This window comes from Halichoerus grypus, chromosome 15, assembly GCF_964656455.1.
Source record: "Halichoerus grypus chromosome 15, mHalGry1.hap1.1, whole genome shotgun sequence".
In the NCBI taxonomy this organism is placed as follows: Eukaryota; Metazoa; Chordata; class Mammalia; order Carnivora; family Phocidae; genus Halichoerus; species Halichoerus grypus.
Window position 1 is genome coordinate 11,619,290 of NC_135726.1, and position 16,122 is coordinate 11,635,411.

A 16,122-nucleotide genomic window follows, 5' to 3' on the forward strand; every position below is an offset into this window, starting at 1 on the left:
AAAGCAATCTGGCAGTTTTCCTCAAAAGGTAAAGCACAGAATTACTATATGATCAAGAAACTCCGCAGGTATATATCCAAGAGAAATTAACTCTGAAGATGTGCTAACTGAAAGAAGAAAATCCCATAAGACCACATATTGTATAATACCATTTATACGAAAAGTCCAGAATAGGCAAATCTATAGAGACAGAAAAATTAAGCCTGAGGCTGGGGATTGGGGAGAAATGGGTAAGGAGCTCATTTTTGGTGTGATAGTTGCACAAGTCTGTGAATTTACCAGAACTATTGCATTGTATACTTTAAATGGGTACATTTTATGTGAATTATGTTTCAATTAGGCTGTTTTTAAAAGTTTGCTGGCATAGTGCCACGGTAATGTCCTATTAATCACAAATGTGTGTTCATCTCTTTCTTAATTAAGATAACTGTAGGACTGGGTCAGTCAGACCCAGTCTAGTCCAGAGTATCAATGAGGAGCAATTTTCAGCTGGAAAAAAACATAAACCTGAAAAAAGAGGATGTTAATTGTTGATGCTTCCTCTGCATTTGTTCCTGATTGCTGCCTCCCATAACTGGATTATCTTAAAACATTTTAGTCTGGTAAAATTATAAAGATTGTACGTGACTGTACTTCCATATGGATTCACTTGAAGGATTCGTGCAGATGTCTGAATTCTAGAATGCAGTCGATTCCTGCTGACAGTAGTTATGTCTCTAAAGTCACTGTGCACACTCCATTATCGAACACTGAACCACTATTGGGGGAAATACAGGGTTGGGTTCCTGCGAGTCTCTGCTCACAATACTTTTGTCAACTGATCAATACATAATCTTGTTCTATGTGTGCTTCTGTTCAAAGACACCCTTTTAAATACATCTTTCTTACAATAGTTATGTGCAGTATTCATAATAAAACAATATTTCAATTACAGCATTTTTGTGTAATGTCCTTCACAATACTGCGACTGTATTAACTCTTTCCCTCAGTCATGCACACAGGCAGTACACGTATATAGTACATGTAGTAAACACACAGGATAACATACGATACTCACACAAACACAGAGTACTGTGAACACATACTGTTATACCACACAGTAATGCAAATAGAGTCCTGAAAAAATTAGAGATTTCATGAAAACGTTAACTAGAACCTTACTGTTGATGGAACGGCAGGATGTGTGATGGTGCAGCACAGTGTGGGTAAACCTCTTGACCTTAGCTTGCCTCACGAAAACCAAGGAAGAGGTAGGTGGAATTTATTCTGCAGAAGAGGAAGAGGGCAGCATGTCCACATTTGGCAGTTCAACCTCAGGAGTTTGCCTCTCATGACTTGTTGACGGAGTCGGCAACTTTCCCTCCCAAACCGGCCTGAAAAATTGGGTCAGCCTCCTCTGCTTGGCTTTTTGCCTCAAATCTTTAAGCATCTTGGAATAAGGGGCAAATGCCGTGGAGGTGAGGCGCTTAAATTTGAGGCTGCGATCGAGCATAGGGTCGCACTCTTCCATGTCATTGAAAATTCTTTCCAAGGCAGAATTCCATTCTGATATTTTAGTCACTGTAAGAGGGTCAATTCTTGAAGCCGTAGGCTGGCTCTCATGTTCATCCTCGTCATTGCCGACTCCAATGCCTTGTTTTGCCATCTCATCCAGGTCTTCGTTGGTGGGTTCTACTGCCTTTTCTGCCAGAATTTCCTCCACGTCTTCCTCCTTCATGTCATCAAAGCCTTCCCCACTTATTTGCCGTGCAATGTGCATTATATTTTTGACACTGTCGTTTATACTTTCTGTAACACCTTCAAAGCCTTCAAAATCGTGCACACAGTCTGGCCAAACATTTTTCCAACAGCTATTGATAGTAGCTTGTTTGATGCTGTCCCAGGCTGTCCCAACATAATCAATAACGTTGCGCAGAGTGACTGACTTCCAATAGTCCAACATGGTAGTCTCGGTGTTGGACTTGAGAGCCTCAAAAGCCTTGCTATAAAGCTCCCTGGTATAGTGTGCCTTGAAAGCTTTTATTATCCCCTGATCCAGGGGTTGGATGAGAGATGTAGTGTTTGGGGGCATGAAAAGAACTTCTACGTTGGGGTGGGCACTTTTGAGTTCTTCACAGCAATGGACTGGGGCATTATCCAAAATTAATAAAACCTTGAAGGCAAGGTTTCTGCCCTGGAGATAGCATTCAACTTCCGGTATGAAGCAGTTATGGAACCAATTAGATGTCATCCACGCTTTTTTGCTCCACCTCCAATGGACTGGCATATGGTTCACGCTTTTGCCTGTCAGTGCTGGTGGATTCTGGGCTCTGTATACTATTAGGGGTTTGCACTTGAAGTCGCCCTTGGCATTGGTACACAAGAGCAAGGTTGCATAGTTTTGGAATGATTTAAAGCCAGGGGCTTTGCAGGCCATTTGCGTTATATAGGTTCTTTTGCCAACGTCCTTGTAAAATAAGCCAGTCTCATCAGCATTGAAAACCTGCTCTTCCACATATCCTTTCTCCTGTATAACACTCAGCAAGTATTTTTTAAACTCTTCTGCAGCCTCCTGATGTGCACAACTTGCCTCATCTGCGAGTTTAACATTGTTCACACCATACCGCTTTTTGAAACGTGCAAGCCAGCCAGCGCTGGCGGAGAAAGGTCTAACATTTTTCTGGCCCTGGGTAACATGACCATAAATTTCTTTGGCTTTCAGCCTCACGACAATGCTGTCCACCACACCTTTTTTATCGGTTGTCATCTCATGAATCCATAAATTTAGCCGCTTTTCCATCTTTTCCATTGCTTCCTCGCGCACTATAGACGTTACTTTAGCACTTTCCGGAGCAGCCTCACGTACAGATCGACGAATTTCCTTTTCCTTTTTTTTGATGTACCGGATTGTTGATTCATTAACATTGAACTCACGGCCAACAGCACTACAACTCATGCCTGAACGAAGTTTATCTAACACACGTATTTTCTCCATAAGGCACATCACAGCCTTCTTGCGCTTAGGAGCACTAGACAGCACTTCACCACTACGCTTGGGGGTCATTTTAAACAGCGAAATCACCACCAAAAAGCACAAAAATGCAAAAAACGTGCCCCTGAATAGACTGCGAAAAGGACAATTATTTACAGCATGACAGATGAAGCAAGAAAGCCCACTACGTCTGCCTTGTTGAACCTCAGCAAGTATACCGCACCGTTGGTTGCCTCGAGTTTCACCCTCTGCGCATGTCCGCGAATAACCCCAGAAAGCACCGCGAATATTGATTTTGGGGTTATAGTAAGTTTAAACAAGTAAGCGAATTCGAAAATACCAACCTGTGAATAACGAAGGTCAACTGTATCCCCATAGACATGTAATTCTGTTTAAGCACATTTATTAAATCAAAGCGACCGGACGGTGCTGAAGACTACAAGTTCCAGCATGCACCGCTCCACCGGCGGAGTACACGCTCTGTCAACCACTACAGTACCGCCAGGCGCGAGGCATTGGCCCGGAAATGTCGCGTTTGGACTACGCAGCACTCTCTGCGCATGCGCACACGTTGCGGGTTGGGGGCCCCGCCCCAGCCGCCCCCGCCGCCCCCACCCCCGCTGCAGCTCTATGGTCTCTCCCTAGAGCTTTGCCGTTTGGGGCAGCTGCTGAGGTCCTGTGGCTCCGCCCGCTCCGCGCGGCAGCGACATGGAGGAATTCGACTCTGAAGACTTCTCCACCTCGGAGGAGGACGAAGACTACGTGCCGTCGGGTGAGCGATTCGGCCGGAGGCGAGAGGAGGCTTGCTCCGCCCCGCGCTTCACGTGAGGCGCGCTTGGCCCGGCGTGCGTGGCCCGGTAGCCCCGCTGGCCCCGGTGGCCCCGGCGGCGCGGGTCTCGAGCGACCCCGCCGTGCAAGCCCCGGTTCCTCGCCCGCCTGCTCCGTCCGCGCGGTCGCCCCGGGCCGAGACGTGTGCGCGGGGGAATCTCGCGCAGCCGACCCCCGCGGCCTGGCTCGGGCCGCCGCCCCCTCTCGGAGCGCGGGAACCCGCACGTGAACACCGCCCTCCTCTGGGGATGCTGTCGGTGTCGGTCGGTAGGCGGGCCGACTGCACCAGCGCTCAGGTCTGAAAGGCAGTGTGAGTGTTGGACGTGATCGTCAGACCTTCCGTCCCGAGGGCCTTGCTCGCTAGCACTACGTCCAAGATAAATCTGTCCACTGTATGCCCTCGCATGGTTATTAGAAAGTTCATCTGATGATGCATTTTGTGTCTTTGCGACGTATACCTATTCCTCTTTTTTCAGGTGTCTCTGTCTTTGGTACAGGTTTCTCAAACTAAAGGGGGCCAAAATAAATCTTGTCACTGAAACCTACCCCTTCCGCTCTCGTGCGCCTTCCCCAGGCTATCCATCTCATTTAAAGTATCCATACAGTCGCTCAGGGGAAAAACAAAACAAAAACCCTAGGAATCATTCATTCTTATTTTCTCTCTTTTGGTTCAAGCAGTTGGTAAGTTCTGTTGTGTCTACGTGGGAAGTCGGTTTCTGACCGCTTCCTTGTCAATCTCCCTGTTACTGAGCTGCCATTATTCTTCACTAGGATTAGCCATAGCTTCCCAGCTGGTTTCCCTGATTCCGTTTCCATTCTTGGCCACCAACGTTGGTTTTATGGTAATGGCCAGAGTGGTTATTTGAAAACTAGTTTTCATTTTAATCAAAGTGGTGCATACCCATACTTAAACATAGTCAGGGGCGCCTGGGTGGCTCAGTCCGTTAAGGGTGGGACTCTTGATTTTGGCTCAGGTCGTGATCTCAGGGTGGTGAGATTGAGCCAAGGTTGGGCTCCATGCTAGGGGAGGAGCCTGCTTAAGATTCTCTCTGACCCTCCCTCCATCTCTAAAATGAGTAAATAAATCTTAAAAAAAAAAAAAAGGTCAATTATTTCTAAAAGCCTTGTTTTGAAAACTAACAGGCCCCATCACCTTGCATCCCTGTTCATTCCTCCTCAGGAGAAACTGCTTTCCACTTTTTAATTTGGTATTTTCATTTTATGTTGACTTAACCCATGCTCGGTAGGTGTTATTTTAATACCCTCTTAGGTCATCCCGATCGTTCCCAACACACACCCTTCCACCCTCAGGCCCTTCCCAACTCCCCAGCCTGCCATTGTTACCATGTCCAGTTTTGGTTAGATCAGTATTCCAAGTTTACTTTTTTGTAATGCACACATTCAGGTCTGAACCATGTGGCGTATGCTGTGATTGCTTTTCCTACACAACTTGTTCTGTGTGGAATTAATAATTGCCATTTTGTCGTTGCTTAGTTGTCTATGTCCTTACTATTAATTTGACCCTAAACTCTCAGAATTGTATAAATCATCTCCCAAGGCAATCAGATTCATTAAAGAGTCGTTTACTTTCATGTTGAAGTCCAGTCTTTGCCTTCTGACCTCCAGTTTGCCTTGGTTTTATCACTTTTAAACCTAGGATCTTTTGTCACCATCACCACTCTGGGTGTTCCACTTATCTCCCTTTTCTGTTGGATTCCGTTTCTTGGGTCCTGTGTTATTTTTTTTTCTTGGTGTGTTCCACCAAAATGAGAATAAATTCTCAACTACTCGAGGACAGATGATGTATAATAGACATTCAAGGTGTCAAAACAGTATTTCTAAAAATAACTATGTGACCCCAGGGCATAATTGATACTTTGTCTGGTATAGAATTCTGTGTTTTGTAATAATAATTTTAGGCTTTATAATGATATGGTAATGGTAATGATAGCTTTCCATCAGAATGTTAAGGGTGTTGTTTTATTACTTGTTAGCTTCCAGTGTTTCTATTAAGAAGTCTGTTTTGCTAATTTCTGTTTGTTTGTATAAGATCTGTTTGTCTTTGGGGGCGCCTGGGTGGCTCAGTTGGTTAAGCGACTGCCTTCGGCTCAGGTCATGATCCTGGAGTCCCTGGATCGAGTCCCGCATCAGGCTCCCTGCTCGGCGGGGAGTCTGCTTCTCCCTCTGACCCTAACCCCTCTCATGTGCTCTCTCTCTCGCATTCTCTCTCTCTCAAATAAATAAATAAAATCTTTAAAAAAAAAAAAAAAAAAAAAGATCTGTTTGTCTTTGGAAGCTGATAGAATCTTCTCTTTATTCCTGATTTTTCTGATATTTCACAATGATATACCGTGGTATGAGTCTGTTCTCATCCATTGTGCTAGGTTTCTGGAACTTTTGGAGAGAGGTAATTTCCTTTTTTCATTTTCTGTTATTTTTCTGGAAACCTCATTATTCAGATGTTGAATCTTATGTTAGATCTTCTGGACTGGCCCTCTAATTTTATCATTCTATTTTCTAACTCTTGACTTTTTCCACTCAATGGAAAATTCTCAGTATCTTCAACTCTTGTATTTTTTTCCTCCTTTGATATTTTTAAGTTTGAATAACTTTTTTCTCCCTTAGTCATTTTTTATAGCATCATGTTCTCATTTCATAGTGAAGTATCTTATTGCTCTATGGATATTAATACTAATTTAAATTTTTCAGTGTTTAACTTACATACAGTAAAATTTATTCTTTTCAGTGTACTGTTCTATCAGTTTTGATAAATGCTTAGAGTTGAGTGACCATCACCAAAATTAACAGTTCCAAGGCCACCCCCCCCCCCAAATAAAACATAGACCATGATGTCTGAATAGGAACAGTTTTATTTCTTCTTTTCCAATAGGTATGTCTTTTGTTTCTTTTGCTTGCTTCACTGCTCTTGGTAAGACTTCCAGTATGACGTTGAATAGGAGTGGTGAGAGTGGACATCCTTGCCTTGTTCCCAGTTTTAAGAGGAAATTATCAGTGTTTCACTATTTAGTATGTTAGCTTTGGGTTACAGATGCCTTTTGTGTGTGCATGTTTTAAGTCCTTTACATTGACTAATACATTACTAGCTCACTCACTACTGAGTATGTGCTATTCTCTTCATTTTGCCGACAAAGAAATTGAGGCATAGAGAATTAAAGCAAGTTGCGCAAAATCATTCAGCTATAGAGTAGCTGAGCTGGGATTTGAACCCTGTCAGTCTGCGTATACTGCTCCTCACCGATGCATTTTATCAGGTTAAAGAAGTTCCCTCTACTCCTGATTTGCTGAGAGGCAAATTTTGTCAAATGCTTTTCCTCCATCTGTTGATAGGATTTTGTATGATTTTTCTTCCTGTTAATACGGTGAATTGCAGGGCGCCTGAGTGGCTCAGTTGTTAAGCGTCTGCCTTCGGCTCAGGTCATGATACCAGGGTCCTGGGATCGAGCCCCGCGTCGGGCTCCCTGCTCAGCAGGGAGCCTGCTTCTCCCTCTCCTACTCCCCCTGCTTGTGTTCCCTCTCTCGCTGTCTCTCTCTGTCAAATAAATAAATAAAATCTTAAAAAAAAAAAAATACGGTGAATTATAGTGATTGCTTTTTAAATTTTGAACAGCCTTTTATTTTTGGGATAAAACTCATTTGGTCATGCTGTATTGTTCTTTTTATACATTGCTGGGGCGCTTGGGTGGCTTAGTCGATTAAGTGTCCAACTCTTGATTTCGGCTCAGGTCATGATCTCAGGGTTGTGAGATCCAGCCGCACATTGGGTTCCACACTCAGCATGGAGTCTGCTTGAGATTCTTTCTGCCTCCCCCTTCTCCCTCCCACTCTGCTCCTCCTACTGCTTACCTGCTCTCCCCCTCCAAAATAAATAATAAAGTCTTTTTATACATTGCTGAATTTTGTTTCCTAGTATTTTGTTGGGAATTTCTGCATCTGTATATGAGGGATGTTGGTGTGTAGTTGTCGTGTAATTTCCTTGTTTTGTTTTAGTATCAGATTCTGCTGCCTCAAGACATGAGGAAACATTTCTCCAAGGTGATTTTTGTTCACCCTGTATTTTGGTTTTATTAGATACTTCCTCAGATTTTCAGTGATTCTTAGTTGTTTGGCTCATGTTTAAGCATGGAGGACTAAAAAGGTGATTGGAAGCTCTGAGTCTTTGGACAAGATACGTTCATTTTGTTCTTTGTTATTATCTACAGGGACGTTATTTTGCTTCTTTTTTTTTGTCAAAGTAACTGCATGGAATTTGATCATTTTGTGCATGTGTATAATTTAAAATTTGCTTATCTCTTATCAATGGAACTGAGCATTTTTTACATATGTGAGATCCAGAGCCATATTTTTCTCCTTGTCTGAACTGTTTGCAACATTTGCCCATTTTTATGGTGAAAAATAACCTTATATTACTACAAAAGTAGTGTGTGAGCTTTGTAGAAAATTAGAAAATTCAGACAGTTAAGCATCAAAAAATAGAATCATTGCATTATCAGTATTAATCCTTTAGTGAACTCTGATCTTTTTCTACACCCAGGTATAGATACTTGTATTTTAACCCCAACCTGAAATCATACTTTTTCTGTTACTTTGTGACCTGCTCTTTTCAGTGAACAATCTCTCTCTGTTCATTTCAGTAAACTTTGGACTCATCTTATATACAGACCTTATTCAGATTTTGCCACTTGACCCAGAATAGACTATAGCTTGTTTATCCAAATCACGGTTAGATTCAGGACTACCCATATCATCTAGTTGTCCCATCCTTTAAATTTGTTTTAATCTAGCATGCTCTGTAATGACATTGATTTGCTTAAGAGATCAAGCAGGTGTGTCCTGCAGAATGTCTCACCTTCTGGATTTGTCTGATCGCTCCCTCCCTGTATTTTAGGTTGTTCCTTTGTCCTTTGAATTTTCTGTAATTCTGAAATTACTGGAATTCTGAAGTTCTGAAATTTCTGGAAGTTAGATCTAAATGCTCGATGGGTTCAGATGAAATATTTTTGGCTAGAATACCTTATAGATGACTGTGTGTTTCATAATGCATAACATCAAAAGACATGCAGCCCCAGGTTCGTTCCCATAGTTGCGACTACCGGATTCAGGGGATGAGAGTCTGATCCCTCTATTGTGTAATTTCTTCCCTTGGAACTGAAGTATTCTGTGTAATACTTAATGGTTAAAACTTCATTTTTTGAAAACATTACTTGATAATCCTTGCCTAAATTACTATCATTACAGTGTGAAAAGTGATATTTTTCTAATTCTGTGGTGTTTCTACATTTATTAGTTGATGTTCTTCTGTAAAGTATTGCTTTCCCTCATCAACTGGGAAAGGATAAGTGTTTAATTCATTTTCTTTAATTATTAACTTTCAAAGTAGGGAATAATTTTAATAGTAGCTTTAAGAAGTATAAATTATTTTTTTAAAGATTTTAAAATTATTTATTTATTTGAGAGAGAGAGCACAGGCAGGGGGAGGGGCAGAGGAAAAGGGAGCAGCAGGTTCCCCGCTGAGCAGGGAGCCAGACACGGGGCTCAGTCCCAGAACCCAGGGATCATGACCTGAGCCGGAGGCAGATGCTTAACCGACTGAGCCACCCAGGCACCCCAGTGCAAATTACTTTTTGTCTTTTTTAAAAAACATCACAAAGAGCTTATAGATTTTTATTGTTTCAATGTGTTTTAGTCAACTAACAGTTATTCCTTTTAATGCTCAAGTTACCAGTTTTGGCCACTAGGAGTTCTTTCAAGCTGGATCTTACATCGTTTTAATGTGACCCTTTATTCTTAAATAACTTCCTTGCTTTCTGACACAGCAAGATGTCCCAGTTTCACCTTGTGCTTTCCTTCCTTCAGACCTGAAATTGGCTGGGAGCCCTTTTCATGATGAATCATATCGAGGTATATAATCTGGACTCTGAAGAGATGCTCATTGCTACCAAAGTGACATTGTTTGTGTGCCATTTCAGTGAACAGAACTAGAAAATGTTTATCTTAAAAAGAGAGTTCATATTGATACTTTTTTTTTTTTAAAGATTTGATTTTTTAAGTAATCTTTACACCCAGCATGGGGCTTGAATTTACAACCCTGAGATCAAAAGTTGCATGCTCTACCTACTGAGCCAGCCAGGCACCCCTCATATTGATATTTTTAGTTCAGTTTTAACATTTGAATTTTCATCTAATTTCTTTGATTTTATAATCGTGTGTCATTTCTCTTACTCTAAAGATCTGGATCCCTGACGTGATTAACATAGTACTTACTTGCTTTAACCTGTTATATAAAGGAAATAGTTTCAAAATATCAGCATTGGGCACCTGGGTGGCTCAGTCGGTTAAGTCTGCCTTCGGCTCAGGTCATGATCTCAGGGTCCTGGGATCGAGTTCCACATCCGGCTCCCTACTCAGTGGGGACCCTGCTTCTCCCTGTCCCTCTGCTCCCCCCATGTTCTCTTTCTCTCTCTCAAATAAATAAATAAAATTAAAAAGAAAAAACAAAACAAAACAAAATACGAACATTACTACACAGAATAGAGTTGTTGTTTTTTGTTTATTTTTTGTCTTTACAATGGGTCTTGCTAAGGGTGTGTAGTCAAAATACTGTTTCTGAAGTCCTTGGAATAAATCCTTTCTTTGTCAGTTTTGTTATTGTTTGGGTTTACAGTTATTTATTCAAACAAGTATTTGTTTATTCAAACTGTTCTTAATTTAAGGGCTTTTCAAAATTCTTAGGAAAGATGAAGAGAATTCTTGCTTCTACCCCTGACTATCCCACTCTGTTCTACCCTGACCCTTATAAGGCACCTATTTTCATTAGTATTTTGCTTATCCTTCCAGTGTTGCTTTTTGCAAATATAAACAAATACAATGCAGCTATATGCCTACTTAGCTTGTAGGTTTGTGCTTTTTAAAAGTTTTTTTGCTGCCGTGATTTTACTGGGGTTTCAGGGGAAGCAAAATGACATTTGTGCCTTCAGACTGCCATCTTAGCCTGGAACTCAGTCCTTTGTTCAGGAAACACTTTCATTTATCACTTGGTTTGTGGTATTCAGCCTTGAATGTGTATTCTGTGTATTTTCACATGACTGGCTCCTTCTCATCAACTTCGTTCTTTTTTTAAATCTCTGCCATCATATTTGTAGTTTTCAAGAGTTTTTAAAAATTATTTAAAGTTTCTTGAAAAATGTTTAAGTCACTATTTAATGAATGCCGTACTTTCTCTTATCTCTTTGAGGATATTAATTATAAAGGGTTTTGTTGGGTTTTTTTAAATTCTATTTCCCCTGAATTCCTTTCTTGTTTTTCTGTCTTGCCTTTCATATTGGAGGCTTTCCTCAAGTGTTTGGTGGCCCTCGGTTCATTGTGAGTGAAATATTTAGAAGCTGGTTGGATGTACAGGAATATTCAAAACAGTACTATTTGTAATAGCCCCAAACTGGAAACAACCTAAATGTTCATCAGCAGAATGGATAAATACAGTGTGGTACAGTCGTGCAATGAAACACTATTTTGGAATGAGAGTGAATAAACTAGAGCTACAATGACCAACAGAGAATGTTGAGTGAAAAAAGCCAGACACTTGAGAGTGTATTTTGTAGACTTCTGTTTGTTTAAGGGTCAAAAAGAGACAAACCTAATCTGTGGTATTCGGAGTCAGGATAGCTCTTGGATAGGGTGGTGGCTGATGCCTGGAACGGGGCATGAGGGGCCTTCTGGGATGCTGGTTCATGTTCTGGTTCTTGAGCTGGGCCTGGTTATACAAATGTGTTCACTTTGTGTAATTTCATTGAGCTGTATGTTGTGTGTTCTTCAGTGTGTGTGTTATACTTCAAGTAAAAGTCTACATGAAGTAAAAAAGAAAGAACCTAGTTGAATCTCTATGTGGACAGGATTTATTGACTGGTGCCCACAGAGTGTAGTTATCCTGGGCGTCTGGGTAACACCCTCTTGTTGGGGACCCCTGAATGTTAGTATCTGAAGATGGGAACTAGGCATGTTTGTTCTTTCTGCTGTGTCTAACTGGAAGTCTTTATGTCTCTTTTTTCTCAAGGTCTCTTTTGATTACTTTTGAAAGATATCCAAGATACAGTGGGAACGTTAATTTCTTCTTTGAACAGTATAGTAGTAGAATTAGAATTTCTCTTCATTCATTCATTCATTCAGCACATACTTAACAAACAAGATCCATGTCCTCATGGTATGTAGAGCATAGCAGAAATTGCAAACATTAAATATAAGTAGGTACATTTATAGAGGGAAATATGGACTGTCATGGAAGCCTAGAATAGGGTAGCTTAGCCTAGTCTTCAGAGATGGGGAGACCTCCCTAAGGAAATGATATTTTAGTTAGACGAAGAATAGAGGAAAGTACTAGACTTTATTTTTATTGAAAATGTCTTATCTTGATGTGAAAACCTTTATTCCTGTATGTCTGACCACTCTATTATGTGATTTCAGGTGGAGAGTATAGTGAAGATGATGTAAATGAATTAGTGAAGGAAGATGAAGTGGATGGTGAAGAGCAGACACAGAAAACCAAAGGGAAAAAAAGAAAGGCTCAGAGCATTCCGGCCAGGTGATGCTGCCCTGAAGGCCCGTAGAAGTCAGGGGCTATCGTCACAGTACCCAGATGACTGGGACTGGTCTCATGAGTTCTTCCTACCAGGGTTTCTTACCTTTGTCTATTCAAGGGAAACATTTGGTGACATTTTAGGATTACATTCTCAGTCTTGGGCAAGCTTTAAAAGTTTTTGAGCTTTAATTAAAAAAAAAAATTAATAGGTATCATGTACACTTGGTAAAAATTAAAAACTCATTTACTGCAAAAACGTGTACCTTCGATATCCCTTGTTGCTTTGCCTCAGAAGAACTATGTTGCCAGAGACAGTTTGTGTGTGTATGTAGGTGTATATTTCCTACTCTTTATTTTTTTTTTTTTTTTTTTTTTTTTAAGATTTTATTTATTTATTTGAGAGAGAGAGAATGAGAGAGAGCACATGAGAGGGGGCAGGGTCAGAGGGAGAAGCAGACTCCCTGCCGAGCAGGGAGCCCGATGCGGGACTCGATCCAGGGACTCCAGGATCATGACCTGAGCCGAAGGCAGTTGCTTAACCAACTGAGCCACCCAGGCGCCCCTATTTCCTACTCTTTAAAAAAACAAAAAACTCCCTCCAAAACAGAGTGGCATCCTCTGCTTATAGGTTCTCATTTTCTTTCACTTCCTGGAGATGTGTACCATGGCAGGACATATAGCCCTACCTTACTCTTTCCAGTGACTGCGTGATGTTACATTATAGGGCTACGTCTTGCATTGTTTAAGCATTCCCTTATTGAGGGACATTGAGATTATACCTGTCTTTACTACAACAAACAAAACTGCAGTGAATACTCTGTTATGGTGTTGTACACAGGTACAAGTATATGTGTAAATCAGATTTATAGAAGTAGAATTGTTTGATACAGAGTTACTGCAGTAAAAAAAAATTTTCATAAATGTTAGCAAATTACCTTCCATAGACCTGGTACTGAATTACACTACACTCCTCCCCCATTATGAAAATTCTGACAGGTTATTTAGCTCAGATAAGAAACGCTTCCATGGAAGTCTTTTACCTCTCTTTGATTGGTGTTTCTGTTTTTTGGGCATTGAAGCAAAAAAGCAGGTTATAGTTTATAAAAAGGGAAAAAAGAATTTTAGGTATTAGATGATTCACTTGAAGTCAAAATAGACGAAGAAACAATTTACTCTTTTAGGTCTTGGGCCCAGTTCTTTTGTCCTTGAGTTTTTCTGTATTCCAACTTTCAAATTTTCAGGAAATGGGGAAAAAACATGGGTTCCCTCCCTCCCCTCCGCCCCCCCCCCCCCGAGAACTCTGGGAAGAAACAGTGCAAATAAATTTGAGCCTCTCCTTAATAGAACATGTTCTCCAATTATAGTGTTTATTCTTGGAACACACTTTCTGGGCAGATTGATTCAGTGAGGTGGTTTTTGGGTGTTTTCTTGGTGAAAATAGCTGGTCCTGACTTAGAAGTAGAACACTATATTTTGATTCTAAGTGTTTGGGGGAAATTGCTAACTGTAAGAGCTCCATTCTTGTTTTCTTCGACAAAATCTCAGCTTACCTCCCCTGCTTCCCCCCTGGGTGGGTGTTAATCAGTAGTCCCCAGATTTTAAAGTTTTCTCAGGTTTGCAACATTATGTTTGGAATTGAGGAAGGGATAGCTGAAGTCATTTTGCGTTATCTGTCTTGTCTCTCCTTTTTCTTGTGACTCTTGGTGATTAGGAAGAGAAAACAAGGTGGCCTCTCATTAGAAGAAGAAGAGGAAGAGGATGCCAACGAGGAATCCGAGGGAAGTAGCAGTGAGGAGGAAGATGAAGCTACAGAGCAGGAGAAAGGCATGGGGTCAGAGGATGCAAGGAAGAAGAAGGAGGATGAGTTATGGGCCAGCTTCCTCAATGATGTAGGACCAAAACCAAAAATGCCCCCAAGTACACATGTTAACGTAAGTTGATCACCGAATGAGATGTAGGCTTCCCCGGAAATAGCCTAAGTTCCCCAGATAGACGTTTTTGTTTCCAAAACGAGATTTGATGTTTACAGCAGAAATCAAACTAGATGCCTTTTGATAATAACTCAAGTGAAAAGCAAAGCATTCCCTATGGTAGGAAAAGTAATCCTTTCTAATCAAATAAATTCTGATAGGTCTTGAATTGTTTAGAGATGAAACATTTAAGAACAGCCGTAAATAGAATGTTGGGATGGTTCTCTTAGGTTTCATCCTCATGTGAAACTGATTGCATTTCTTACCTATTTCATAGAGAGGAGAGAAGACTGAAGAGACAAGTTCAAGTAAATTGTTGGTCAGAGCAGAAGAGCTTGAGAAACCGAAAGAAGCTGAAAAAGTTAAAATCACTAAGGTGTTTGATTTTGCTGGTGAAGAAGTCAGGTAAGGTGACCTTCACAAACTTCAAAACTAGTTCTTTTAAAAATGAGCATCTTTCTAAATGGTGTGGGCCATCTGTCCTCATTCCATCCTATCAGCATAATATTTTGGAAGAGTTCTCTTTTTTACTCCAGGAAAATGGTGGCCCCATGAATTATCAGGGAGCATAGGAGGAAAGGTCCTTTCACGTACGGTGATGTAGTTGTGGGTATCATGAAGTGTTTGGCTGAGTAGAAACAAGAAAATATAAGAGTTAAGTATTTGGTTCCGCTTGTTGTCATGCTTTGTGACTTTGGCTGAGTCATTTCTCCCTTTATTACTTTTCTTACCTGTGAAGTCTGAGCCCCATGGAGGCCCCTGAAATCAGGTAAAAATTGGAAGTACTAGGAGAGAAATTTGGTTCCTATATTATTTCCTGACATTGGTATTATTTTTTAAATTGATTCATAGGTTTGTTATCACTTTAAAAAAACAGTAAAGACTTAATAAGCTCCTGGCTGTTCTAGGTAAGAGCCACATGCCTAGAATTTCCTCTTCTCCATTTATTTAAATTTTATTACTTGAAAACAGCAGATCTATAAATTGGAGCTAACTGGGAACAGATAAGGTGCCAATCAATCAACAATTTTATAGGGAGTCACATTTTCCTTGGCAGTAATTTTTTTTTAAAAGATTTTATTTATTTAAGTACATTTGTGTTGGTTTTCTTTTTTTTTTAATAACACTTTTTTTTTTAAATAACACTCATCATAAACCCATCTCACAGAGATATTTTCGTGAGGATGGAAATAAAGATTTTAAAGCTGTTTCAGTAAGTTCAAGATTTTTACTTTTACTTTTATGCAAAATGAAGCCAGTGATACCATAGTTTCAGAGTTCATCTTCAGTGCTTCATCAGTAACCAGTTCCCACAGTTTATCCTGTCAAGTTGTAATTAAGTTAGATTTCAGTGGAAACAAGGAATTCTGCATGCATGAATTCCCTCTGTGTGGATATTCTTTTGATATGAAATGGAATTCAGAACATTCCCTGAAGCATGTTGATCTGTAGAGACTCTTCTGTTCCTCCAGGCTTCTAGCTTTCATTTTTACCCTGGTCATTTATTTGCTACTGAAAAACATGTTGAATCATTTCCTTGCATGGAAGTACTCTAAGATTATTAAAAATACCAAAGATCAGAAAAATAAGCCAAGTTTTACTGTCTAATTAAGACTTTTAAAATTGGAGACCCAACTGGTTTTTTCTTTTTTTTTTTCTTTTTTTTTTAAGATTTTGTTATTTATTTGACAGAGAGAGAGAGACAGCGAGAGAGGGGACACAAGCAGGGGGAGTGGGAGAGGGAGACGCAGGCTTCCTGCCAA

The 16,122-nt window shown here is 40.5% G+C and overlaps 2 protein-coding genes across 4 annotated transcripts in view; one reads left to right on the forward strand and one right to left on the reverse strand.

Annotated features, from left to right (window-relative positions):
* Positions 1-1,261: 1,261 nt before the first annotated feature.
* LOC118549358 (tigger transposable element-derived protein 1) lies at positions 1,262-3,043 on the reverse strand. The gene has a single exon (XM_036113668.2). It carries the CDS (start codon positions 3,041-3,043, stop codon positions 1,262-1,264), a length of 1,782 nt encoding a protein of 593 aa, XP_035969561.2.
* Positions 3,044-3,566: 523 nt separating this feature from the next.
* CFDP1 (craniofacial development protein 1) overlaps positions 3,567-16,122 on the forward strand; it is a 122,697-nt gene continuing 110,141 nt past the window's right edge. For all 3 annotated transcript variants that reach the window (XR_013444215.1, XM_078062953.1, XM_078062954.1), the window contains exons 1-4: positions 3,567-3,743; positions 12,275-12,392; positions 14,101-14,320; positions 14,637-14,764. Coding sequence is in view for 2 of the 3 variants with exons in the window: in XM_078062953.1 (XP_077919079.1) it covers positions 3,680-3,743; positions 12,275-12,392; positions 14,101-14,320; positions 14,637-14,764 (530 nt within the window). In the remaining variant the exon portion in view is untranslated. The remainder of the gene's footprint in view (positions 3,744-12,274; positions 12,393-14,100; positions 14,321-14,636; positions 14,765-16,122) is intronic.